This window comes from Protopterus annectens, chromosome 7.part1 (assembly GCF_019279795.1).
Source record: "Protopterus annectens isolate FY-2018-M chromosome 7.part1, PAN1.0, whole genome shotgun sequence".
NCBI lineage: Eukaryota > Metazoa > Chordata > Ceratodontiformes > Protopteridae > Protopterus > Protopterus annectens.
The window spans coordinates 423,890,586-423,916,758 of record NC_056740.1 but is presented as its reverse complement, the minus strand read 5'-3'; the positions used below and the strand labels follow the sequence as shown (position 1 = coordinate 423,916,758).

The following is a 26,173-nucleotide window of genomic DNA, read 5'->3' as shown; positions in this document are numbered from 1 at the left end:
TAGATACCAAATAGGAGAGGACTCGGGACCGAACCCTGTGGGACTCCACTCATGACTGGTCAGCAGTCTGACTTGGAGTCAGCAACCTTCACACAGTGGGTTCTCTGTTAGCCAGTTTGTAACCCACCTAGTGATATAGGGGTTGATGCCTAGCTTAGTGAGTTTTTCTAGGATTCCTAAGTGGGGAATGGTATCAAATGCCTTGGTCAAATCAAGGTAGGCTGTATGAACCATCTTGCCTTCATCCACAGTTCTGGTGACTGACTCAAAGAAGTCGACCAGGTTGAGCAGGCATGATCTACCCTTCACAAAACCAAACTGTGTGGGATCCAGAGTTTGGAGACTCCCTATATCCTTGTTTATTAGGTCCATGACAATGTGTTCCATAGCTTTGCATATCAGACTTGTCAGGCTAATGTGGCGATAGTTCCCAGGGTCTGTAGTCGCTCCTCCTTTGTGGAGAGGAATGACTGCAGCAGAGTGCCATTTGGTAGGGACAAAGCCTGAGGTGAGGCTGTAATTGAACAGGGCACACAGGTGAGGTGCCAGTTTACTCTGTAGTTTATGTAGAACACAGCCAGGGATATTGTCAGTTCCCATAGAAGCTGTATTCTTGGCCTTGGACAGTGCTGTTTTACCTGTGCAGCAGTAATACTGGGTGCCTGGCAATCTACTGGTGTTGTGATTGGTCCTTTGGGGGGGAATAAAGTTGGCACTGAATCTGTCGGCCAGTATATTGGCAATACCTGTTGGCTCCATATAGGAGTTTCCATTGTGCAACAGCTCCGAGCAAATCTAGGTATTGCTGTGGAAATTCTTTACATAACTATAGAAGGCCTTGTGGTTACCTTTACTATCTGCTGCAATCTGTTTTCAAAGCTAGCTTTAGAGGATCTGATGAAGGATCAACTTTTTTTGAGGCTGATAAGGGAGTTTTTCCAGTCTTGGGACTTCACATTATTCTGCATCACTTTCCTCCTTCTGTTGTAGAGTTTTGTTTATGGCAGGGGACCACCAGATTGGCTTTCTTTTTTTTTTTTTTAAGGAGAGCGTCTTGGTTCTACTGGGTATGGCGAGATCCATGCATTTGTGTACATGTTCGTACAAGGCATTAGTGTATGATTTGGCGGTCATGCAGCTTTTCTCTAATTGCATGGGTGCCGTGAAGTTAGCCACTTCTGTTTTTAGGAGCCAAAAGTTGGTTTTGGAAAAGTTTTTCATGGTGATTACCTTTGCGGGGATTTCCAAGGTGATTAGTTTGTGGTCCGATCTAAGCAGGGTTATAGTTGGTATAGAGCAATGGTCGCCCATGTTAGGAAACGTTGGGCAAGAGTATTGGTAAATGAGTAGTCTTCCCAGTTAATGGAGGGGTAGTTGAAGTCTCCCAGTATGAGTGTTAGGCTGGACCCTAATATTCTCCAGGGTGCTTAGGACCGTGGAGTGTGAGTCTTGGGTCATGGCTGGGGACCTATAACAGGCTACGACCTGAATCGCTGTCTTACCCAATGTTAGCTGCACCTGAAGTATCTCTGATGCGTAATGTTGGGCTACCACTCTGGAGGTGTGCGCATCCTTTATGAATATGGAAACACCACCGTCTTTGGAGCTTTGGTCCAAGTTCTGGGGCCAAAAGGTGTGGAATGAGTTATAGCCTGGAAGTGCAGGAGTGCTTTCTGCTGCTTTGAACCACGTCTCTGTTACAGCACAAATATCGATGTTCTCCATTTTAAGGAGGGCTTCGAGTGAGTGCATTTTGAGATTCAGACTTCTAGCATTGAGCAGCCTGACCCCTCAGATTGTATTTGTAGCTGTTACATAAATAGAATGCAGCATAAACAGAATGTTTTGGAGGGACAGGTACAGACGTCAAAGGACATCATTACTGTGGAACAGACTCCCCATCCACACAAAACAAAGCTCATCCCTGTCCCTATTCAAATGCAACTCAGATGGATAGATGAGAAAAGGAAATGTATCCCTCACCTGACCCCTGTGCACAGGCAGTGCTTAAAAGCTCTACCTCTCCTCAAGGTCCCTTGTTATTACTTCTGGTATGATTGTAGTTATAACTCACTCAGACTACCCTACAGCATAAGGTCCCCTATTATTACTCATGGTATGACCCCAGTTATATCTCATCCACAATTGGGAAGTACAGCAACACAAGTCAAGGTAAGAGAAACAGAACACCAAATAGACTAGCATGACTAGGCTTAAAATGGCCCTCAGAGCAGTTAGCATAGTAATTATTTATCAGCTTATCATACGAAAGTTTAAGAACCAAGGACAATTTTTATTCACTACAACTTACCTGTATACTGCTTCAGACTGAATGTAATGAAATGCATCAATCTTCATCAGTAGGCCCTATACAAACCGAAAACATTAAGTCATAAATTGCAATACAAAATGTTCTTACATGTTAACATTCTTTACCCAGGACACCATTCATTGCATCCTGATTGAAGTCGGGGGTACCAGCTTCATTGGTTACTTTTATTTCCTTTTCTTAATAGTTTTGTTGCTTATTCACAACAGCAAGACTAGAGTTCAAGACAAACACAGCATTTCTTAAGTAAACCACAATCGTAGTGATGGTAAACATGTCTCTGCACTTTTCCTCGATTGTTTTCAACAGCATCTCTCACATTTTGGTATATTCACTCATGTCCTTGACTGGTTTACCAACTACCTTACTAACAGACAGCAATTCACTAAATGGCTATACTCCATCTCAACTTTTCTCACTACCTCCACCGGAGTTCCCCAGGTGTCCATCCTAGGACCTCTTCTCTTCAGCATCTTCATTAATGACTTTCACTCTGCTCTCAAACATGCATCTTTAGTACAATATGCAGATGATTCTACAATTCTCTGCTCCGGCACGTCAGAAACAGAACTCATGTCCATGACCCTAAATGCTCTCTCAACTACTGAAATCCGAATGATCAATAATCACCTTGCCCTTAACCCAAATAAAACCAAATTCCTGCTCTTTACACCCCCAAAAAACACCACTCTAAATAAATCAGAATTTATCATGTATTCTTCTAACAAAACAGCCATAGAGGTAGTCCTACAACCCAAGCTACTCGGTGTCACTATTGATGATAATTTAACATTCGACCTACATCACAGCAGCATTAAAACAACTCACCAAAAACTTGGGACCCTTTACAAGCACAAGCCCTTTTTAAACTACTCCACTAGAAAAACACTGCTCTTACATTTCTCCTCACCACACTCTTCTATGGTGCCCCCATTCTAACACCTATCCAGTCCTGCCTAAACAAGTTAAAACCTGCTACAACAAAATAGCCAAGCTTGTTACTAGTGCAAAATATACTTCCCATCACTGTTCATTACAATCCCTGAAATGGCTTGAAACTCACACATCTCACATACAACTGTCTACTGCACAAAAATTATTTATAAACCTCTCGAATGCCCAGCCCTTGCCTCCCTTTAGACTCCTTTATCAACCAAACAGGTACCTTAGATATGATCTGAAAATCAATCTCTAATCCAAGTATACAGACCCAAACTTCCTACAGGTCAGTACCTCTACTCTTTTACTGTAGCTAAACTCTGGAATGCTCTTCCACCTTCTCTCCGGACAATAAACAGTGCCCCCTTATTCAAAAAGTCTTGACATCAATATCTCTCATCTCATTGGCTCTGCCCATGCACCTTTTCCAAATCATCCATAACCTGATTTTCCTGATATACCCCTAGCTATACCTATATTCATTGCTTTCCCATCTTAAGCCCTGAAATACACCTTCTATAGACTTCTGCTCTACATTGCATAACAATTTTTGCAGTTCTTCCCCACTTAATCCAAGAATCCCGTATAGGTTAATCACACAATCTGTCCAATAGTTATTAAAAAACTATATAATTGTATAGCTTATCTGTCTCTTCAGTCCATCTCTTGTTATACTGGATACCTGCCAAGAGCAAGGTTACTTTCATATCTTCTAGCCATACAACTGTACAATGTGAGTGTTTATTCTCAGAAAACTTCTACATGTAAATATTTGTATAACAAATTTCTATTACCCTCTATTTGTTTAAGAAGCTTGCTACTCTTTGTAAATACTTGTAAAACAAATTTCTATCCTATTGTATATTGTTTATGGAGCTTTTCTCCCCAGGCCTCCACTGAAAATGGGCTCATTTCAGCCCACTGGTCTTTCCTAGTCAACAAAAGCAAATACATGATAGAGTCATTACATGATAGACATATCTACGGAAAGACACATCCCCAACACAGTTTGGCTCATCACAGATGTGCACTAGGGCTCTTGTATTGCACCCGCTGCTATTCTTGGTATTTATCAATGGTTTCAACATTAAGGTACTAGGACTGTAATGGATGCAGAAAATCTAGTCATCTGGACTGGACTGTAACCTCAAGTTAGTACCATACAATTAAACAAACTGATACCCTGATAAGTTAGTGTCCAGACTCCTCTCAATAAGGTGACTGAAAGTGGTAGTTTCTTTTCCATAAAAACTGGCAAACATTTGTGATTGCACAGTAATCACACCCAGATAAAACAGCCTTAGCTCATGCTCTCTCTCTTCAGTGCCTGCATTTTACTTTAAAAACACTTTTAGATGCTGCTCTAAATCTACAGAACTGCTCTAGTGCACCCTTCTGGACTTCCTGCAGCCTGTTGCAAATATACCACCCATTTTATTCTACACCATGCCAGAAGAATTTACTGTTGATACAAATAAATTACAATCCATCCTAACTCCCATCCAATCTTTTTACTACACCTTTCAAATCAGCAGTACTTCTTCCCTCACTTTCTTCCCCTTTTCATACTGAACACAGCAATAATAGAAGTTAACCAATCGTTCCCCTATAGTCACTTTAACAACCAGTATCTTTCAACCCCATATCACCTCTATTTTCATCAACCATTTACTGACTGAATCCCACCACTGCCTTTATCTATCCCTTTACAAATGCATGACCCTGACTACTGCTGCAAATTTCATTTCAATCTCTCAGTCCTGCCCACTGCTACAATTAATATTTCAGAACTCCTATTAGTTAATCCATCATCCATGGTTACTATTACACTACATTGCCCAACCATTCCCCATCTCACATATTCTAACTCAACCTTTTGATTATTCAACTTTCCACACAGAATACACTTATCATAACCACTAACCTAATCTGATAAAACTATATTCGCTTTGACTCCCTTACTTCTAATGCCAGCAAATGCTACATCATATACCACACTAAAGTTCGTAATCTCCCATTCAGTTGCTCTCAGAAATTACTTAATCAGCATACACCATTTCAAAGTCCACTTCTGAAGTATTTCCAGCAAATACATTATACTTCAAGTCAAAATACCCCAGACCCACACTACAAAAACACTACCCTCATCTTATTCACATTCTTAAAAAACAAACTCCTTCATACTCCTGTACCTAATAAACAAAACTCCTGTACTGCACCTTTCCAGACTGTTAAAAATCAAGCAACAGTCATCCCAATCCAGAGTCATCAACATACTCTCCTCTCAGTCCCAGCAGTCCTGTCCATAATTCTACCAACATCATCTACCCATCAAAAAATAATCTAAAATGTTTTTAGAGTAATATGAGAAGCATTTGTAACTGCATTACTGGATGGCACCAGTTACTCCTGACATACCTACCATTACAATGGTGACATTACACCACAGAGCTGCAACATGGTTAGGTTAGATCTCAAAATAAAGGCGGTGGAATAGGATTTATGTACTCAGAATCCAGATCCATCACTACCCAGGTGATTTACCAGCCTTCACTAAGGCTGAAATCTTAATCACTACACTGCTCTTAAATAAATGCAAATACAACTCTATCATAGTCATTTACAACCCCCAAAGAATGTCCAGCTACAGCTGGAGATGGCCTATCATGGACCTCAAAAAATATGAAGCTAGAAACCATCATATCTTATGATATCCATATTAACTGGGGATCTGCTGCACAATCTTCAACCCCCTGTTCCCATTTTCTACACAAGGTTAGGGTGTTGCGTCACTTATCTCTCCCTATTCAATGTCATACTCCTATCTTCTTCAAAATTCCTTTCTAAACATTGCAGGTTGTCTCTGTCACAATCCATCCAACTGTCTGCTGGATGTCCTTGTTTCCTTTTTCCCCTTTTACGGTCTTGTCCCAAATCATCTTCACAAGATCATCTTCCGCTTTCCTGCACATATGCCCAAACCACCATAATCTGCCCTTTTACCTTTTCTGCTATTGGAGATATTTTGGCTTCTGCTCATTTCCTATCTCCTCATTTCTGAGTCTGTCCCACAGTGTACATCCTACCACCTGCCGCAGGCACTTCATCTCTATCACCACTAGCTTCCTCATCTGCTCTACCTTTACTGCCCAGGTTTCTGTACCATACAGTAGTACTGGTCACATTACTGTTCTGCACACCTTACTTTTCATCCTTTTTGGCATTGCTCGTCACACAACACACGTGACAGTCTTCCAGTTGGCTGCAGTTTTTTATTTTTTAAAGAAACTTCTTTATTAAATTATCACTTGTGACAGACAATCATGCATTCATATAAATGAAAAGAAACCATATTTACATAATCCCAATTGAAAGCATTTATCTCACAAACTATACTGACAATCTTAGTTGCAAACATTATACATCACTTTTCTACCCAATCATGGTCAGTCAAACATTACATAACTCATTCAATTCTTGCCTTCTTTTATACCTCATTCCTCCCCTGTATGTATTGTTCCAACAATTTCCATTTTTCCTATGTAATTTCCTCCTAACCTTTTTTAAAGATCCCAATTCCAGTTGTTTTCTCTGGTACTATATTCACTAATTCTAGTGCAGTTGGTTTAGACTTGGATTTCCATTTTCTAGCAATTGATTTTTTTTGGCAGCCATCATAATTAGATGCAGCAAGGCTTTACATTGTTTAGACAACTCTGATTCTGCATTCCAGCTCAGAAAAATTATTTCTCTAGTTACACCAATTTGCTTACCCAGTATCTCCAACAGAGTAGTCTGCAGGGAATCTTTAAAGTCTGCCAATTCATTATACCCCAGAAAATAAGTTTCCAATTACCTCTTTCCTCCCTCTCACACCACCCACATTTGCTGTCTACCAGAGGAAAAATTCTCTGGAATCTACTTGCAGTATAAATCATCTCTGAAAACATTTCCAAGAAAAAATCCTAAATCATCTAGAATTTGTTGCCTATTTGAGCAACATTCATATATCCCCCCACACACACACTTTTATTTGTAAATTGCTTAGACAATCTCTTCCCAATCCTTTCTCGTCCGATTGATTCTTATAGTTATCATGCAATATTTTATATGCTGTACTAATTATTCCTTTAACATCGGCCTCTGTTCCAGACTCTAATAAAACCTCTACCAGTGCTGGTCTTTTGCTTAGGATCCCCCTGTTTCTCTCTCTTTGCCTATACTCGATATCAACTTGATAGGAAGTGCAATCTCTAACCTGCAATCCAAAGAAATTCTTGGCATCTTCCCATTCTATTACCTTTCCCCTCTCCAGTTATATGCTCCCAACAGCTTGGTTCCTTTGCCAGTTTTCTCCAATACATTCCAGCCCCCTCATGCCTATTGTGTGAATCCCTATTTGCATTCATCGTTAGTGGCAAAGCCTCCTTTCTCCATTCCCATGGTGGCCTAGTTGTAAGAATACTTTCTGCCCCTTTATGAATATGATATTCTGTGTGATTATTGCTCTTCTCCATAAAAATCCTCATCCAAAACACCATTCTCTCCTAGTTTCTTGAGCTTCCCAATTTCATCATTAACCTTTTCTACTTTGAATTATAGGTTTCTACTTACCCCTTCAAATCGGGTAATCCCAATTTGCCATGTTCTATTTGAAAAATCAGCTTATCCCACTTTACTCTTGCCATCTTCCCCCCCCATACAAAATCCTTCAGCTCTTTAACTACTATCCACAACTTCACCTCTGGCTGATAAAAATATGCCTGACCTGTGTATAAGAATAAAGGGACTAAAAACATTTTAACTTCTTGTATCTTACTATCCATGCAACAAAATTTCCAGTTTCACAGTTTTGTATTATATTTTGTTTAGTCTGTTCCCACATACCCTTAAGCTGCCACACTAGAATTATTTTTAATCCATACCACTAAATACTTCATTTTATCTTGTCCTCATAGCTATGGATATTGCTGAACGTGAACGTGTGTGGGCACATAATTTACCACTATTGCCTTTGGTTTAGCTTCATTAATTTTGTACCCTGAAAAATTTAGAAACTGTCTCAAAAAAATGTTCCACAACACTAATGTCCTTTTCCGGTTTTGTCAGTTATAAAAATAATATCTGCAAACAGAGCCATCTTTTCTTTACTACCATACCAAGTATATCATTGAATTTCTGAGTCCCTTATTTTGTTTGCCAATGGATATAAATATAATGCAAATAAAGGGGAAAGAGGACACCCCTGCCAGGTTCCTCTGTTAAAGCAGAAGACACCATCTACTTCAATTTTCACCTGCGATCCCTCATACAGCCTCCTAATCAACCTTATTTTATCAGGGAATGCAAATGCTTCTATTGCCTTGCTCAAAGTCCCAGCTCCCTCTGTTGAATGTTCTCTGCATCAAGGCTCACCGGCAAGTGGCATTTTCTTACATTCTGCTTCCTTCTGGATCATCAATGTTCATAGGTTTATAGGTGTTTACTAGGCTAATGACCACAAGCACCTTTTTAAGCCTAGCTATGCATTCCAAATCTCTGACAAATTCTGATACCCTTGATAAGTGTAAGCATGGGCCTGAGAGATTAAACATTTACAGGTTACCAGTGTCCATTAGAGACATAGGTGCCAAACCAATGAAGAATTTCCTGTTTCCCATCCAATTGTCCAAGTTGCACTTGAATTTGGTTAGGGAGTAACTCTGCTTAACATGGATGGGAAGCCTGTTCCACAGACAGGGAAGTCTCTGCGATGCATACTTCTCTCTCCGGCAGGTCCTATTCATATCACAGGCAAGGTTTAAGTCTTTAAACGGGTAATTCTGGTGCTGTTTGTTTTGTGGATATGCAGGAGGTCCATTAGAGTGGGGTCTGACAATCCCCTGTATGCCAGGCATAAATCTCCCCTCAAAAGCCTGTAGGAGACCGAATACAAAGGATAGGGCCTGCATAGGACATTTTACTTATGCAGTGTATTCTTTCAGTGAACCTCTGTGGAAGTTCTAATTGTTGGATATGCCTGATTAGGTACATACCAAAGGGGGGACTGTACTCAATGACAGGTCTGATGAATGCCGAATACAGTGGAACAATGACTTCCTTGGACTTGGATGCCATACCTTTGTTTATAAGTTGTGCAACATAGAATGGTTTCCTCACCACTGTAGACACGTGATGTTCAAAGGCTAGATTACTATGTGTGTGTGTCCCCAAGTCCCTGACTACTGGGTCAACTCTAAGGGGTGTGTTGTCAATATAATAGTTACAAGGGATGGATGACTTCCCAAAGGATACTATTATGCATTTCTTGGCATTTAGTTTTTAGTCCATGGCTCTGACACCAGTTGTTTTGTCTGTGTCAGCCCCTCCTGGAGAACATCTGTGTCAGTATGAGATTCATTGGCAGCTCCTACTTTGCAATCATCTGCAAATTTAGTCAGCCAGAGACCACTGACATTGGCCTTGACTTTTGAGAAGTAAATACCATAAAGAAGCAGTCCAAGGTCTGATCCCCTGAGGGACTCCACTTGTGACTGGTCTCTTTGTAGAGATGGACTCCCCAATTCTAACTTCTTGGGTCCTGTCTGTGACCCAGCTGGCTATCCATCAGGTGACATACAGGTTTATACCTAACCTCTTCAGTCTGTCAACAATTCCTGAGTGGGGTATTGTGTTAAATGCCTTGGCCAGGTCAAGGTAGGCAGTTTGAACAATTTTGCCCTCATCCATTGTTTGGTGATGTTCTCAAAGTCCACCAGGTTGAGTAGACATGATCTGCCCTTGACGAAACCAAACTGGGTATGTTCTTTTAATGTTACCAAATGTTTGCCTCCCTTCCACAAAACCACAGTGATCCATATCAATCAGTTTTGGCATAATTTAGCCAATCTTTTAGCCATTACAGGCACACACATTATAATCATGGTTTAGTACTGAAATGGGCCTGTATGAAGCTGATCTGTGGACCCTCTTTAGCTATTACAGCTACCACAGCTTTCTTCCAGGATGTTGGTACTTCTCTTAAAATACTGTTAAACAAAAAAAGCTTTTAAACTTCCACAGGAATACCATATATTCCTGGGGACTTTCCTGTAGACTGGTTATACATCACCATTTGTATCTCATCTTCTCCTACCCTGTTACTAATTGAGCCGCATCTACCTCTAACCCTGGCATACTTAATTCTTCCACAAACATTTCCATTTGGACCTTTTCTTGAGTTCCATATTTCTCTGCTTTAAACAGACTTTCACAGAATTTCCAAAATATTTCTAATACTGCTACAGGATCTCGTTACCCTCCTTGTTATAGGCTCCCTAAGCTTGGCGACAGCACCTTCTACTTTCTGCTGCCCGAGTCATTGTGCTAAAGGCTTTTGTGCTCTAGTTATCAAAAGCAGCTGCTTAACAATCTTTCTAAAGTTGTGTATATTATTGAGGCAATCCTTTTTCTGTTTAGCATTCTGCAGTTGCTCCTCCTCTTGTCCTGTGAGATTCCCCTACTCTGAAATACTTTAACATGTCAGTCCTTCCAAATAATTCTTGTTACTTCTTAACCACAGCCCCCCTTTTATTTCCTCCCTATTTTTAAGCTCCACTTTAATTTTATCCCACTCCCCATCTATATTTTCAGAAGAAATCTTTTTGAATATTTCCTGAATTATTTCCAATACCAATTCCTTAAATTCTTCTATTTTCAACAGATGGGTGAGAAAATGCCATTACCTCATTTTTATTTCACTTTGAACTCCAAGTACTGAATTCACATCTTCCATGCCAAATATTTTCATAAATTTCTTAAAAAGTCTACCCTTGTGTGTTATACTTTCCTTTCTGGGCCTCCTAGATACATCTTCTCTGCTGCAAATCAAATTCTGTTCTCCACCTATAAGTAATATTCCTTGCTGAAAGCTGATTAATTCTCCCAGATTTTAAGCTCCATTAAAGTAGTTTTAGGTGGAATATAAATACATGCCAATGTAATCCTCCTCCCTTGCAAGTAGCCCCTTAAGACTTGTATAAAAAAGAATAATTTTGTAGTACCATCACTATAGGATATCCTCTTGCAATTAATTTAAGTACTCGACCTCTCCTTTGTTCTCAGGTATTCCGCTGAATAACCATCTAGAAAACCTTTCTTTATCAAATTCACACAACCAGTTCTTTCCAAGCGTCTCTCTTGTAGCACAGCTATTTGCACTCTACATTTTTTAATACAGCTCACTATTCTATCTTTTTTGTATTTATCTGTAAAACTATTGATATTCAGACATTTCAGAAAGCATCATTGTATTAAAAAGTTACTTATTCCCACCTTTATGTATAACAGCTTTTATGTTACATGCATACACTGTATGGCAAGTTGAACTTTTACACAGTTGTTTCTAGTCCTATCCATTTGAGCCTATGTCACATCTTACAAAAATTCCATTTTATTGAAAACAGTCAAACAATAAACACACCCCCAAAACATATTAACTTAATACTAACACACACAACTATGTACATCTTCAAATACTGAAGTGTTACCCTCCTAAAAGGAACAAAAAGTCCAAACTGACAGTCACACTCACAAGCTTGAGTTAACCTAAAAGAAAGTTTGTCCATGCCAAGACACATGGTGCAACCTGTGCTTCTACTAAGTGGCGTCTTATTTGTCTAATTTTTATCGCTCTCCCAACTGGGAAAATACATGAATGCTTTCAAAGAACATCATCACCTAGTCAATTTTCCCTTTTTTTCTAGCCAATTTCTATTTATCAGATAGTCTCCATGAAACATGAGGACCAGATACAGAATTGCTACTAAGCATACATTTGCTATTAAAAAAGCCTTATAACATTCAATGTTTTTTCATTTGCTTGCTTTCTCTTAAAACTTACTAGATCAAGCTAAGGCCTTAATTCAGTCATTACCACATGCAAGGAAAAGCACTATTTTTCTTTTATCCAACTCTTTTAACCAGACATTTTTTTTTACATTGCAGCGGCTACATTTCTTAAAACTGAACAAGGAGAAACAGAAGGGAGAAAAAACAGGAGCACCTGTTTACAACAGTATCCCCATTACACTTAAATCAGAAAACTTTACTTTACAGCATGCAAACAAAATCATACACTACAACTACCAAGGAAAAAAAAATAACACTCTCTCTCACCTGTTTTCCTCTCCTAAGTGTTTTTCCCAACATTAATGACATGAAGTAGGGCATATGCTTCAGGGTCCCCAACAAAGTCCAAAAAGTCCAATATTTCCAGATTTTCTTGCTCTGTCATATTTCACAAATATAATTGTTTTGTAATCCCACATTTGTCAATTTCCAAGTTACTGATTTTATTCCTGTTCATCTCCATCTCCCAAATCCCATCTATGCTTCAATGCCAACATATCCTTGATTCTTCTAGTCAACTGTCATGCTCCATTCCATCTCTCCAGCATTCTCTATTGAAACGCTAAAATGTTTCATTGGCACAGTCTTCTCTGTGGTCTGTATTACCAGAAGAACAAGCAGCAGAATCTCCTCCTGTTTCACAACTCACTTTTTGTTGGACTTACTCTTGCAAATTTCCTTAGCACATAGTTCATCAAAAAATGATTTTGTCCCTCCAGGAAAGAATATTTTGAAGACAGGTAGGTATAACAGTTTGAATCTCAAGCATGCTTCTCAACATTCCCTGAATAATGGAATGAAAGTACTCTTCTGCCTGGTGTACAATAGCTCCACAAACACACTGCTGTCTTCCACTTTTATTGCTTTGTTCTTCTGCCACAGTTTTGACAGAATCAACTCCTCCTACTGGTGGGATTGCATCTTTATTATTAAATGTCTAGGTTGCTGTCTCATAGCCAGGTTTGGAGCATATACACAATGCGTCATTTCAATTAGCAACTCCTGCTGTGGAATACCAGTCCAGTTGCTTATTTGGCCATTCATAAAACTAATACAGTCTGCTCCTTCCAACTTCTCTGGTACAGCTAAAATCTCACGTTTTCCCTATGTGCTCTGTCCTCCAATTCTATTTTTTTTAAACATCTCTTCTGGAGCAATCTCATTCAGCCACCTTTTCTTCATTTTGACCTCTGATTTTTGCAGTTTTATCACCTCATCTGAATATCTGTTTAAAGCTTCTTTCATTTTTTCCCAGCCTTTTGTTGTTTGAGTTGATATACTTCTGTGTTCTATTTTAACCAGGTCTATGTGCAGTTGCCTTATGCTTTCCTCTAGATTACTGGAAGTTATGTCCGGAGCTTCCACTGCTTTTTGCTGAACAGTTGCAGTACTTTTTCCAGTCAGCACTTTTCCTCACCTTTTGAAGCAGATTTTCCTTCAGGTCCCCTATATTTATTTTTTCCTGGCAACCAGGCAGTACACGTTTTAGCCAGTTAATGAAATTTACCCAGAAACACAAAAGTACATTGGCCTTCTCTGCTGAGTTTTGTTTTCACAATGGGAAATCTAGAATTAAGCTGTTACTCAGTGTGCAGCCATCTTGGAAGTCCCCATCTGATTCTGTCTTTGGCCTCCTCATTCAGACTTCCCTTCTCTACAAATATTCTTTCAGATACTTAAAACCGTTAACCTGTTCCACTATTTTCCCTGCTATCTCAATTTGTTGCCATTGTAAATGTCCTATCTGTACATGGGTTTATCCCATGTGCCTTCAGCTTTGCACTGTATTCCCCCTACCCTTTGCTGACATTCTTGTTCACAGTCTGCTTGTAATGCCACATCATCCCATACAGCAACTTAGTTGATCTGCCCCCTCTGAGCAGTTTGCTAATACAGTTCATCACCAGTATAAACAGCAGTGGGCTCACAGATGAGCCCTGATGCACATCCACTCCTACCTGGAACCCCTCAGAGACTATGAACAATGTCTGTACTTGAGTTATTGGATCCTCGTACATAGCCTGCACTAATTCTACCAGTGTTTCTGAAACTTTGAACGACAGCAGTACTGCCCAAATCAACTTTCTTGGGACCTTAGCATATGCTTTCTCAAAGTCTAGGAATGTCCAATTAGACTCTTTCCTCATCTCAAGCTACTTAAAATATCTGTCTCACTGCAAATACCGGGTCAGTTGTGCTGCATCCTGATCTGAATCCGAACTGATCTCTCATCTTATTTTCAACTCTTCTGCATATTATCAATCATCCTCTCCAGGCTTTCATGCAGTATGACAGGAGTTTGATACTTCAATTTAATTTACTTTACATTTGTTTACCGGGAAAGTCCGACTGGACACAGGTCTTTTTTAAGAGGAGGCCCGGGGAGAAAAGCTCCACATTTACTTAATAAATCATAGAACAACGTACAATAATAAATGACTAAATACAAAAATAATACAGAGGAACAGCAAGTAATACAAAAAAAATTGCAAGTAGTACAAAATAATACAAGAGAATACAATGCTATACAAAGAGAGTCAAAGACTATAGTTACATGAAGAGGTAGTAGAATATGTGCAAGCAGCATGTCGTGGATAATGTTTCATATGATGGAAAATAACTGTTGGTTTTAATAATTTTGTACTGTATTGATCAGTGATATAAGCAGACAGTGGAGATGGAGAGGGTATGTAAAGATACAGTTGAAGATGGAGAAAATACATAAATTGTTGTACAGGAGCGATAATTGTGCTCGGATATAATACAGTAACCAATTCCAGTTTTAAGGCCTGTGGAAGATGTACAAAAGTGGTCATTAGCTACTGAGGAAAGGAAATTGGGCTATCATGTAGGGTTACAGGGACAGAGTCAAGAATATAAAAGATGTGTTTTGAGTAGCTTTTTGAATTGTGGGATACAGCAGTTGGAAATAAGAGAGCTTGGGAGTTTATTCCATAATTTGGAAATGTGTGAAAATAATGATTCACCAGCTGCGTTGTTTGTTCTCGAGACCTGCAGGAGGAATTTGTTGGAAGAGTGGAAATGTCTAGAGGAGTTGTATGGCTGCAAGAGGTTATGAAAAGCAAGAGTTTTATCTGGGTGACAGAGGATTTTGAGAGTGAAGGTAAGTTGATTTAAGTGCAGTAAATGCGGACGTTCAAGCCAGTTTAGTTGTCTAAATGATGTGCAGTGATGGGATCTGTATGATGCACCAGTTGCAAATGTGGCTATCTTACTGTAGAAAGATTCAAGTTTTGAGAGGTCTATTTTACAGAGGTAGGTTAATACTGGGGAAGCATATAAGAGAGCAGATAGGGGGCGAGTTCATTCAATAGTGGAGTTTGTATTCTTGGTTAGGAATTTGCTGTGCCTACACATGAGGCAGAGTTTCTTGTGGACCTTTTTAATGGTTTAAATAATATGTATATCAAATTTCAGATTGCTGTCTATTTCAACACCTAGCAGTTTTGTATGGGTTGAGGGGGTAATGATGGTATTGTTTTTGGATAAAATCCTGAAATGTGGGGAGGGGTATTGACTTGGGAGGAAAGGGTTTTGCCTGGATGAAAGAAAAGTTTTGTTTTGTTTGGATTAAGGATGAGGTAGGTGTTAGTGTGCGAATTTTCAGCCAACAGGAAAGATTCCTGGGTGCGTTTGTGGAGAATTTGAAAAGAGGAGGCTGAGCATATGAGAGTTGAATAGTCAGCATATTGGACTATGGTGGCATGAAGTGTGGAGGTATGGAGTGGATTGGTAAAGACAGAGAAAAGTAGGGGCCCCAGGATGGAACCTTGGGGAACTCCTATGCCAACTGGAAGGAGGGGGATAGTTGTTGCTGCCATAGGGTAGCTTGTTGACATCCTGTAAGGTAATTTTGGAACCAGGAGATGGATGAGGTACAGAGGTTTAGGGAGGAGAGTATGTTGATTAGTTTTGTGTGGTTAACCATATTGAAGGCCTTGAATATGTCCAGAAAATAGCAGATGCATATTGCCCCTTATTCTTATGATGGCTAATTGTGTTGGTAAAGGACATCAGGGCTGTGGTAGTGCTATGAGAGAGGCGAAAGCCATGCTGTGCATCTGTAAGTAATTTTTCTCTTTGAAGGTAATTCATGAGTTTGGTATGGATGACTCCTTCAAGAATTTTAGACAGCAAGATAAGACAGCAATGGGGTGGTAGTTAGTTAACTCAGTGGAGTTGCCTCCTTTGTGGAGGGGTATGTTAGAAATTTTCCAGATATTGAGGACCAGGCTCTCAGTGACTGATCTATTTGAGAATGGCTACTGGGTAGGCTATTCCTTCTGCTGCAATTTGAAGGAATTCTGCAGAGAGGTAATCAGCTGCTAGGGTAGCTGGTTTGAGTTTTTGATTAGTTTTTTTGGTTGTGTTTACAGAGACTGGCTGGAATGAAAACAGGCTGGTGGAGGTTTTGGATATGGCAGGTATTTTGGTTTGTGACAAGAGTAGGGTCATTGTTATAGGGGTGAGAGTTTGCGAGGGCTTGGATTGAATCTGTAAAGTAGATATTAAACTGGGTTGCTACACTGTCTGCGTTATTGGGTGCTGATGGAGCGGGAGTAGCTGATTTACCAGGGTGTAGTATGGCATTAACTGCAGCCCAGAATTTTTTTGTATTGTTTTGATGTTTTTTTTTTTTTTTTTTTTTTTAATATTATGGTAGTAATTGGTTTTATCCCATTTCACTATTTTTTTAGCTTTATTATGTAATTCAAGGTATATCTGTCTTAAGTGGGATCTGTTTTTGTGAAATTGTACCCAGGCCTTATCCCGGGTCTTAAAAAGAGATCTACATTCTTTACAAAGCCAGGAAGTATAGTCTGATTCAACTCTAATTGTTCTTGGTGGTGCATGATGGTTGAGGATGTTTATGAAGGTGGAGTTGAAGGAGTTAACAGCTTCATCTAGAGGTAGCCATCTGAGAGTTTCCCCCATTGCAGCTTTTGAGGGCGGAAAATGAAAATTATTGGCATTGAAATTGCTTTTGTCTCTGACTTGATGGTAGGTGGTCTGGTGGATTTGATGGGATTTAGTGCGAACGAGAAAGGTAGTCTGGTGGTCACTTAGGTTGTCAGGGAGACGTCCTGAGTGGGACATTAGGGTTGGGTTGCTGACGAAGGTCTAATCCAAGACAGATGGTCGACCGGAGTCTTTATCTGTCCTAGTAGGAGATGAGATTAGTTGGGTAAACCCGTGTAGATTAATATGTGATGGATTAGAGGAGAAGCATGTTAGGCAGTCAATGTTGAAATCACCTATGAAGATAGCCTCTTGGGGAAGGGAGTTAGATGCCCAGTGTAGTATGCATTAGAGGGTGGGAATATTTCCTGGTGGAATGTATACACCAAGGATATTTATACTTTTACTGGGGTTGATTTTTAGCCTAGCGAATATTTCTGCATTTTCAAAATCAGGGAGTTTTATATCTACGAGATCAAGTGACAGGTGATTTTTAAATAGGGTTGCTACACCTCCTTTCTTAGCCTGTCTTTACGTAGTATGCCATAGCCTGGGGCTATGATTTCATTACTGTTAATGTTAGGTTTAGCCAGGTTTCTGTTAATATTACAATGTCAGGGGAATAGAGGGAGAGGGTGGCATGTAGGTCATGGACTTTGTTAGTGATACTCCTTGAATTAATATTAAGGAAGAGAAGGGATAATTTGTGTCTTTTCTGAAGGAAATCAGGAGTGAAAGAGATGGAGCTATGTGGAAAATTGTTTTAGAGGGTGGGGCCTGGATTGGGGTGTATATTCTCTGAGCGGCTTAGTTGGACAGGTAGATGTAATAGAAGTTTGAAGAGCTTAATATGGAGGCTGGTAAATCTATGGGAGGAAGGGTCTTTTGATAGTAGAGATGGTAGTTTAAATCTGTGATAGACTATGTACGTGGCACTGAAGAGAGTGGGGGCTGTGGCAATGTATGATGAATTACTGGGGTTAGGAAGACATGAGGTTTGCCGGGGGGGGGGGTGAAAGGTAGTAGTAGGGTGTAACCGGAGGCGAGAGAATAAAGGGGTATTAGTAGAATGTTGGTGGAGATATGGAGAGCTATAGGTGTTAGTGATTTGTTTGCTGTTAAGTGTGGGGGACAATGTACGAGCTGTATGCAGGTACAGTGTTGTGGGTGTGGAATGGAGGGTGTGACTGATGCGTGGGTTGGGTGAGTGATGATGAAATAGGGGTGGATACACTGGAAGTAATGGTAAGAGGTGCGTGAGGAAAAGGTTGTTAGAATTGGTTGTTTGTTGGCATGGGCGCGGTTGAGGATAGGTATAAGTTTACAGGTAGTGGGTGTGTGTGGGAATTGGGGGTAGGGGAGCAGAGTGAAGAAGAACGGAGCGGGACAGAGCCACTCAGAGCAGCATCAAACAGTCAATCAGGAGTGTTGGCAGTAGTTTTAAACATATATTAGGAGCGTTTCAAGCACTGTGCTTAATGAAATAAAGGAATAGCGGCAGTCTACTTTTATTGATGGTATTAATAAGTTACAATGACATGAGTACAACTTCACAAAGTCCTGATGCTTAGGGATGGTTTAGAAGGGAAATATGGTGTTTGTGGGTTGGGGCAAAGCTAGACAGATAAAAGGTAGGTAGTTCAATTACTGGGGAAGGGACTATGCCTTGCTGCCGTCTGGACCTCGCTTAGGCTCCTTACAAGTGTTAACGCTTGCACAATTGATGTTACAAAGTCTTAGACACAACAGCAGTTTAAAAGGACCTACACCGTAATCCTCTGCAGGGCAGTGAAACCGACGGTGTTCTCCTTTGTTAGTTAATTCACCTGTGCAGCAGGAGTCTCCATAGTACTGTTTTTCCTTGAGGCGAGACACTAGCTTATCACGCACAGTGGGGAAGTTAAAGAGTGGGGATGGAAAAGCTGGCGAAAGATACAAAGTTAAATGAGGTGAGTGACAAGTATATGGGAACGGAAAGGTTAGACTGTTTGCATCACTGTTCATTTAATATCCAACAAAAACAGTGACAAGACCAGTAAAACGTAGCCAATATTGTTGCAGTAAATAGTAACGAGTAGAATTCGCTATTGTTGCAGTACACAGCAGTAACAGCATTAATATTGTTGCAGTAAACAGAAACCAGTAGAATTAGCTCCTATTGTTGCAGTAAGCCTCAGAAGTTGACCAGATTCAACAGTGATAACAGGAAATAATATAAAATGACTAGTGCAGTATAGTGCAGAACCTAAACCACAACAATAACCTTGGCAATAAATGTGCACTATAAAAACATGCCTCTGACTGCAAAACTGCAGATGAATGGTTAGAATACACAGATATTTCCTCACTGTGGTAGGCACCCAGCTTGTATCCCAGAGAGCACTATATCAATTAATATAATAGCTGCTATTGTTGTTAGATGGTAGAACACATACAGTTGCAAAAGTAAGCATGAAATTAACACTCCATGACCATTACTGCCCACAACTGGGAATGTCCCCTTTGTTCTCAAACACTGGCACTGGTTTGCTTATTCTCCAGCCATCTGGGATATGCCTTTCTTTCTATACTGCTATGGTCACCCTCAGGACATGCCTCACTGCAGCCTTAGCGGACTCTGCTGCTTTCCCAGACTTTATTTTCCTTAGTGCTCCTCATCTTCTTTCATCACAGGCCATGTCTGGGGCAGTACAACTTCTGCATGGTTTTCTTCATTCAAAAGCTGCTGAAAGTACTCCTTCCATCTGCCTTTGATGTCCTGTGGGTTGGTAAGCAGGTTGTTGCTGGCATCCCTTATGAAATCTTCTTCATACTTCTGTCTTTGTCTTGTAACCTGATATAGTTTTTCTTTGTGCCATCTACGGAGTCACTTTCCAGGAGGTAGTAGAGTGCCTCTGAGTATCTGTCTTTTGCTATTGCAACTCCTCTCTTAGCCTCTTTGCTAGCAGTATTCCTTCCTAGCCTGGTCAGTCTTGCCTACCATTTTTCCCCACACTTCTCCATTCTTTTGATGACTTCCTACACTACATTCCACCACCAGCTTATCTTATGTATTTTATTTTTATACCTAATTCAGCTGCACAGCTGTTCTGCAGTCCTCGCACATGGTTTCTTGAGGCATTGTCATTCTATTTCCTTCTCTTATTGGGATGCAAGAGCCCTGAGCAATTCCTTGAACTGTTGTGCTCTCTTCCTCTCTCCAGTCAATTTCAGATCTTCAGCCTGGTCTCTGTTGATCTTAGAGCCTTCTCTGACCACTGCTTGTAGCTGATTGTGGCAATCAGTGGTTTATGCTGTGGGCTGACCGTTTCATTGGGGATGACTTTGCAATCACAGATTCTACCCAATGCCCAACTCTACCAGACTTGCATGTTGGTCACCCTTGTATATGATCTTGTGACTATCTTTCTGAACCAGGTGTTTGCTACTATCAAGCCACTTGCCAGACACAAGTCTAGAGTGGCTTCTCCTTTATTCCTGTTGCTCCACCATTTGGCTCTCCTTTACTCCAGTTGTCCAATCCATGTGGACCCAGGCAGTCCACATATCCTGTTCTCAATGCATATATATCACGGCAGACAAGTCACCCATCAACAACACCAATTCATGTTGCCTAAGTTATCTAGTAGGTCTGAAACTACTATATGAATGTTCTCTTTTCTTCACCATCACAACCCTGCTGTGGGGCACAGGCTAAGATTATTAATCCTGCCCTATCATTACAATGGAGTCTGCCACAAATCTGTCACTAATTCTAATGACATCCCTCGGATGTTTTTTGAAGGCTCTCACTCTCCACAATTCCCGCACCATTTTTAGTCAGTCCTCCTCCTGAATAGAAGGCTCTAGATCCCAAGCCAAGTGGCTTTGCTGCAGTGCCCTTCCAGCTTTCGTTCAACAGAGCTATACTAGGTAACCCAAGCTAAGCAACTGGATACTAGCCAGCAACTTACTGACCCAGGCCTCTTGGCTTTATGTTGGACACACCAATAGGGGCACATACACCACTCTCCCACTGTTATGAGTCTTTGGTGTACATCAGAGTAGACCAGGTCATCAATCTACTTATCACCAGCAAATAACCCATGCTCATTTTGGGATAGTAGTCAACACAACCAGATCTACAGCCATGTTTTTATACCTGAAACAATGCACAGTTTGTGATCCATGGTGTCCTATCTTGAGGACAGTGCAGACCACAATAGATGCCCACAGAAGGTGGTCTCTACAATTGTTCCCCCTATACGGCTCCATCTAATGACTGTGCTGTTGCCCACATCTCCACTCTTTAGAGGAGTTTGACATGGAAGCATCCAGAATGTTTTTCAGAGGTGGGAAGAACCCCACACAGACATAGGGAGAAAATGCAAACTCCAAACAGGCATTGGTTGAAGGTCAAGATTGAACCTTTACTTGCTCATGGGAGGCGAAGACCTTAACCATTATGCCAAATGGTATTCTGCTCATTCCTTCCACATATTTAACTTTACTCTGCTCGTAAACATTCCCACGTGCTTCAACAAGCCATTTAGAACTTGATCCTTACCTACCATCCTAATACCTAGTAAACTAGTATCCTACCCAACATCCTTATATCTACCATCATCCTACATATGTCATTAGGAATTTTAATAAAATCCCCATTCCTCCATGATACAACACTGTCTATAATCTTCACTACTTCAGCAGAGACTCTTTCAATGATGCACTAAAAAATAAACTGTAACCCACTAATGCACCTTATACGAGATATGGCAAGTGAAATTTTCAATACCAACTTCTTAAATATCCTCAACTCCCAGCCCTCAGAGCAAGAAGTAAAAACAAGCCCTGCACATTGGTTAACAGAAACAGTTCATGCTGAAGAGATCTTGCCTGGCAAGAATGGCATCATAACAAAACCACAGAGGCTTAATCCTACAGAATCTGCAAAACCAACTCAAACCCCCATATAAAGTTAAGAAAATATATTATTAAAAGAAAGTATTCTAGACACCTGCAAAATGACTAAAGAACTAATTCTAAAACTTTGAGCATCAGTCTACTACTACAGACTGCACATCAACCAAACCCAGTCTTAAACCTAACTGTTCAGACTAACAGTCTGTGCTTTCAACTCATGCTTCCATAAATGTCAACATTCAGTCTCAAAAATGCCTCAGCACTTCTACTAAACTGCACATTAAATCCTACTGCCTCCAACATATTCACCCTAAAAACTGTTCAAAGCTCAACTTAAAAAAAATCTCAAAATCAAACCAACCACCCCAGCCACAGACGGTAACATCTGAATACATTAAAATAGTGCCTGAAGCAAAGACGTTTGGACTGCAGATTAGAGACCATATTCCCTACTGGGAACTAATATGGTATAGGCAAAGAGGAAGGAATAAGGTAGTGTTACATACATATACAATCAAATATTTCAAGCATGGGCATTAATGTCCTTCTAGCCTACCAATATACCAAAATATGTTCCCATAATAAATGTCCAGGTTGTTCTAAAACTAGTACTTGCTTTAATGTATTTTGGTAGTCTGTTCCATGCATCAGCTGCCCTCTGAGAACCAACCAATACACTTCCCATTACTATGGAATCCTCTACATAGGTTGTCTGTTGATTTTTCTACTACTTTTTGATAACCCCAAACATACCCAGAGGTAGTGGTCTCCAAATATCCTATATACAGGAATAAGATCTCCTCTTAAATATCTATGAGAGACATCGTACAAGTTTAAATATTTTAGTCTTTCGTAATAACTTAAATTTTCACATCCATGGATGCACTTGGTATATTTCCACTGTACTGTTTCCAGTTTAATTATGCTTGTTTTCTTTTAAGGCTTCCATACTGTTATTCCATACTGAAGTTTGGGTCTCATATAACCAACAAACAATGACTTCATTTCTGATTTCCAAGACTTTATAATATATTTTATACAACCTATAGTTCTATAACTATCATGAACCAATTGGTTGATATAACTAGAAAAGCTCAGAGCTGGATCTACCCACATACCCAGGTCCTTAAATAAATTTCCAGTTTCAATCACTGTATGCTGTTTTAACTATTCACCTTTTAACTTAAGTCTCCCAAATATCATACACTTAGTTTTTGATGCATTTATCAGCATATTATTCTCCTGTGCCCAAACGGTCAATTTAGTCAAGCTCTTTTGCAGACATGTCTTATCTGTAACACATGTAATCAGTTTACCCAATTTCAAGTAGTCTGCTTACAGACTGTAGAACACCTCAGATGAAAAAGTTAGGTCTGAAAGACAATATAAACGAGTAAGGGCCTCAGACAGAGCCCTGTGGGACACCTTGACTGTAACCAAGAATATCACCTGTCCAATTGCTATATGGTACTTACCATGTCTTATTTGTAAGCTATGCAGCTATTCATCTTATCAACAGTGTGTTGATACCTAGCTGCTCTAATTTATTGATCAGTATTTTGTATATGACCCTATCAAATGCTGAAATTAAATCTATATAAATTACATCAGATTTTCATTTATAGCTGTTATACTTCTATAGAACATAATGTTAGAAGTGGTAATACTTCTATAGAACATAATGTTACAAGTGGTAATAGATCAGTTTTCAACATACACATGCTGACATATGGCTTCAAGCCCCATCCTATCCAATTCTGACAATAACTTATCCAATATTACCTTCGCTTATTTTTCCACAACATGAAAGTAGACTTATGGGTCTATATGACTCTGGGTTTGTCCTACTCCCCTTTCCCTTAAAGAAAGGTTTAACAGTGTGCGTCTCCAGTCTTGGGGAATCTCCTCATTTATATGACCTAGAGATAAACTGGTACTGTACGTTAGTCTTCTCCCTGTGCTTTGTGTGGATCCAGTTAGATGCAAGACTAGTTCTGGTATAGGTTCATAGGTAGATACTGGGCTATCTGCCCGAAGGCATATATTAGCCCAGCCACATTGTGCGGTATTCACCGCCCCTTTGGTTAGTTCCCTAGGCCCTTGACCTAGCAGCTAGTACCCTTGGCCCCTATCAAGAAGAGCTGTTGGTATGATCCCTGGTGTGAACTTTGTTACCTATCCACTCGTCAAGGTTCCTCTTGAAGAGTGATAGTGAGGGGCTCTGTCTTATGTAGATCGGGACCTTGTTCCATAGCAAGGGAAGTCTTTCATAGGTAGGTAAACTAGGCTATCAGCCCTAGGGCCCATACAAGCCTAGCCAAAAAATGTACCCTGGCTTTCGCCACCCAAGAAAATTATTTTCCTATGCCCCTGTCGAGCAGAGCCACAGATGTGATCCCCGGGGTGAATTTCCCATTTCCCATCCAATCATCAAGATTTTTCTTGAAGAGTGCTAATGAGGAGCTCTGTTTGACATAGATAGGTAGTCTGTTCCAGAGTATGGGAAGTCTCTGGGACAGGAATCTATCCCTCTAGCATGTTCTGTTTATTGTGGTGACAAGGTTAAGGTCCCTAGTGTGTGTAGCTCGGAGGGATTGGGATTTCTTTAAGTGGAGCATGTCCAGCAGCTCTGGGTTTGACATAGCTTTGTATGTTAGGCAGAGATCGCCCCTGAGTAGGCGATATGCGATGGAGTAAAGCTGTAGTTTTTTGAGACGGTCTGCATAGGGCATCTGTTTGAGGCCAGTAATCCTCTTTGTGAGGTATTTCTGTGGTCTTTCCAGTTGTTGTAGATGTCTTGTGAGGTACATACCAAAAGGGGCAATGTACTCTATAATGGGTCTAATGAGTGATGAGTAGAGGGGAACAATGACCTCTTTTTTTCTGGATGAGAATCCTTTTGTGATGAGATGAGCCACTTTGAAAGATTTCCAGACCACTGTGGCGATGTGATTATCAAAGGAGAAACTACTGTCAACCTGTGTCCCAAGGTCTCATCACATTTTCGGCATTAAGTAGACTACCAGCTATGTGGTAGTTCATGGGTACAGAGTTTTTACCAAAGGGGATGACAATACACTTTTTGGCATTGAGCTTCAGGCCATGGCTTTGACACCAGGAATCTCAGTGAGGCCCTTTTGTAGTTTGTCCACATCATTAGGAGTTTCGATTATGGCTCCTAGTTTGCAGTAATCTGCAAACTTTGTTAGCCAAAGACCTTCTGTGTTGGCCTGCACTTCAGAGAAGTAGATACCAAACAGGAGAGGACCCAGGACTGAACCCTGTGGTACTCCACTTGTCACTGGTCTGATGTCGGATTTGGAATCCGCTACTTTCACAGTGTGGGTTCTGTCCGTGAGCCAGTTGGAAACCCATCTTATGACATAGGGATTTATACCTAGTTCATAAGATGGGTTGCCAACTGGCTCATGGACAGAACCCACACTGTGAAAGTTTGCGAAGGGAATCTATCCCTCCAGCATGTTCTATTCATTGTTGTGCTGAGGTTTATATCCCTAGAGCGTGTAGCTTGAGTGGATTTGGTTTTGCTAAGATAGAGCATGTTCAGCAGTTCTGGGTTGGACATGGCTCTCTATGTTAGACAGAGATCACCTCTGAGAAGGCGGTATGCAACAAAGAAAAGCCTTAGTTTTTTCAATCGTGCTGCATAGGGCAACTGTTTAAGGCCAGTAATCCTCTTAGTGAGGTACCTCTGTGGTCTCTCCAGCTGCTGGAGATGCCTAGCCAGGTACATTCCAATTGGTGCATTGTACTCAATATAATGGGTCTGATGAGGGAAGAGTAGAGGGGCACCACTACATCCTTAGATCTTGATGCAAACCCTTTCGTGATCAGATGGGTCACAGAAGGATTTTCTAACCACCTTGGCAACATGGTTATCAAAGGAAAGCTGACTATCAACTTGGGTCCCTAGATCCCTTATTACTACTTCAGATTTCAGGAGGTTACCTCCTATGTGGTAGTTCGTGGGTACTCTGTTTTTTCCAAAGGGGATTACTATGCATTTTTTTAGCATTTTGCTTGAGACCATGGCTTTGACACCATGCATCAGTCTCGTTAAGGCCCTTCTGGAGGATATCCATGTCGGCCGGAGACTATTATAGCACCCAGTTT

The 26,173-nt window shown here is 40.4% G+C and overlaps 1 protein-coding gene across 1 annotated transcript in view; it reads right to left on the bottom strand.

Moving 5' to 3' along the window:
- NT5DC2 (5'-nucleotidase domain containing 2) overlaps positions 1–26,173 on the bottom strand; it is a 996,759-nt gene that overhangs the window by 813,635 nt on the left and 156,951 nt on the right. The window contains exon 4 of the mRNA XM_044078885.1: positions 2,312–2,367. Within this exon, the coding sequence (XP_043934820.1) occupies positions 2,312–2,367 (56 nt within the window). The remainder of the gene's footprint in view (positions 1–2,311; positions 2,368–26,173) is intronic.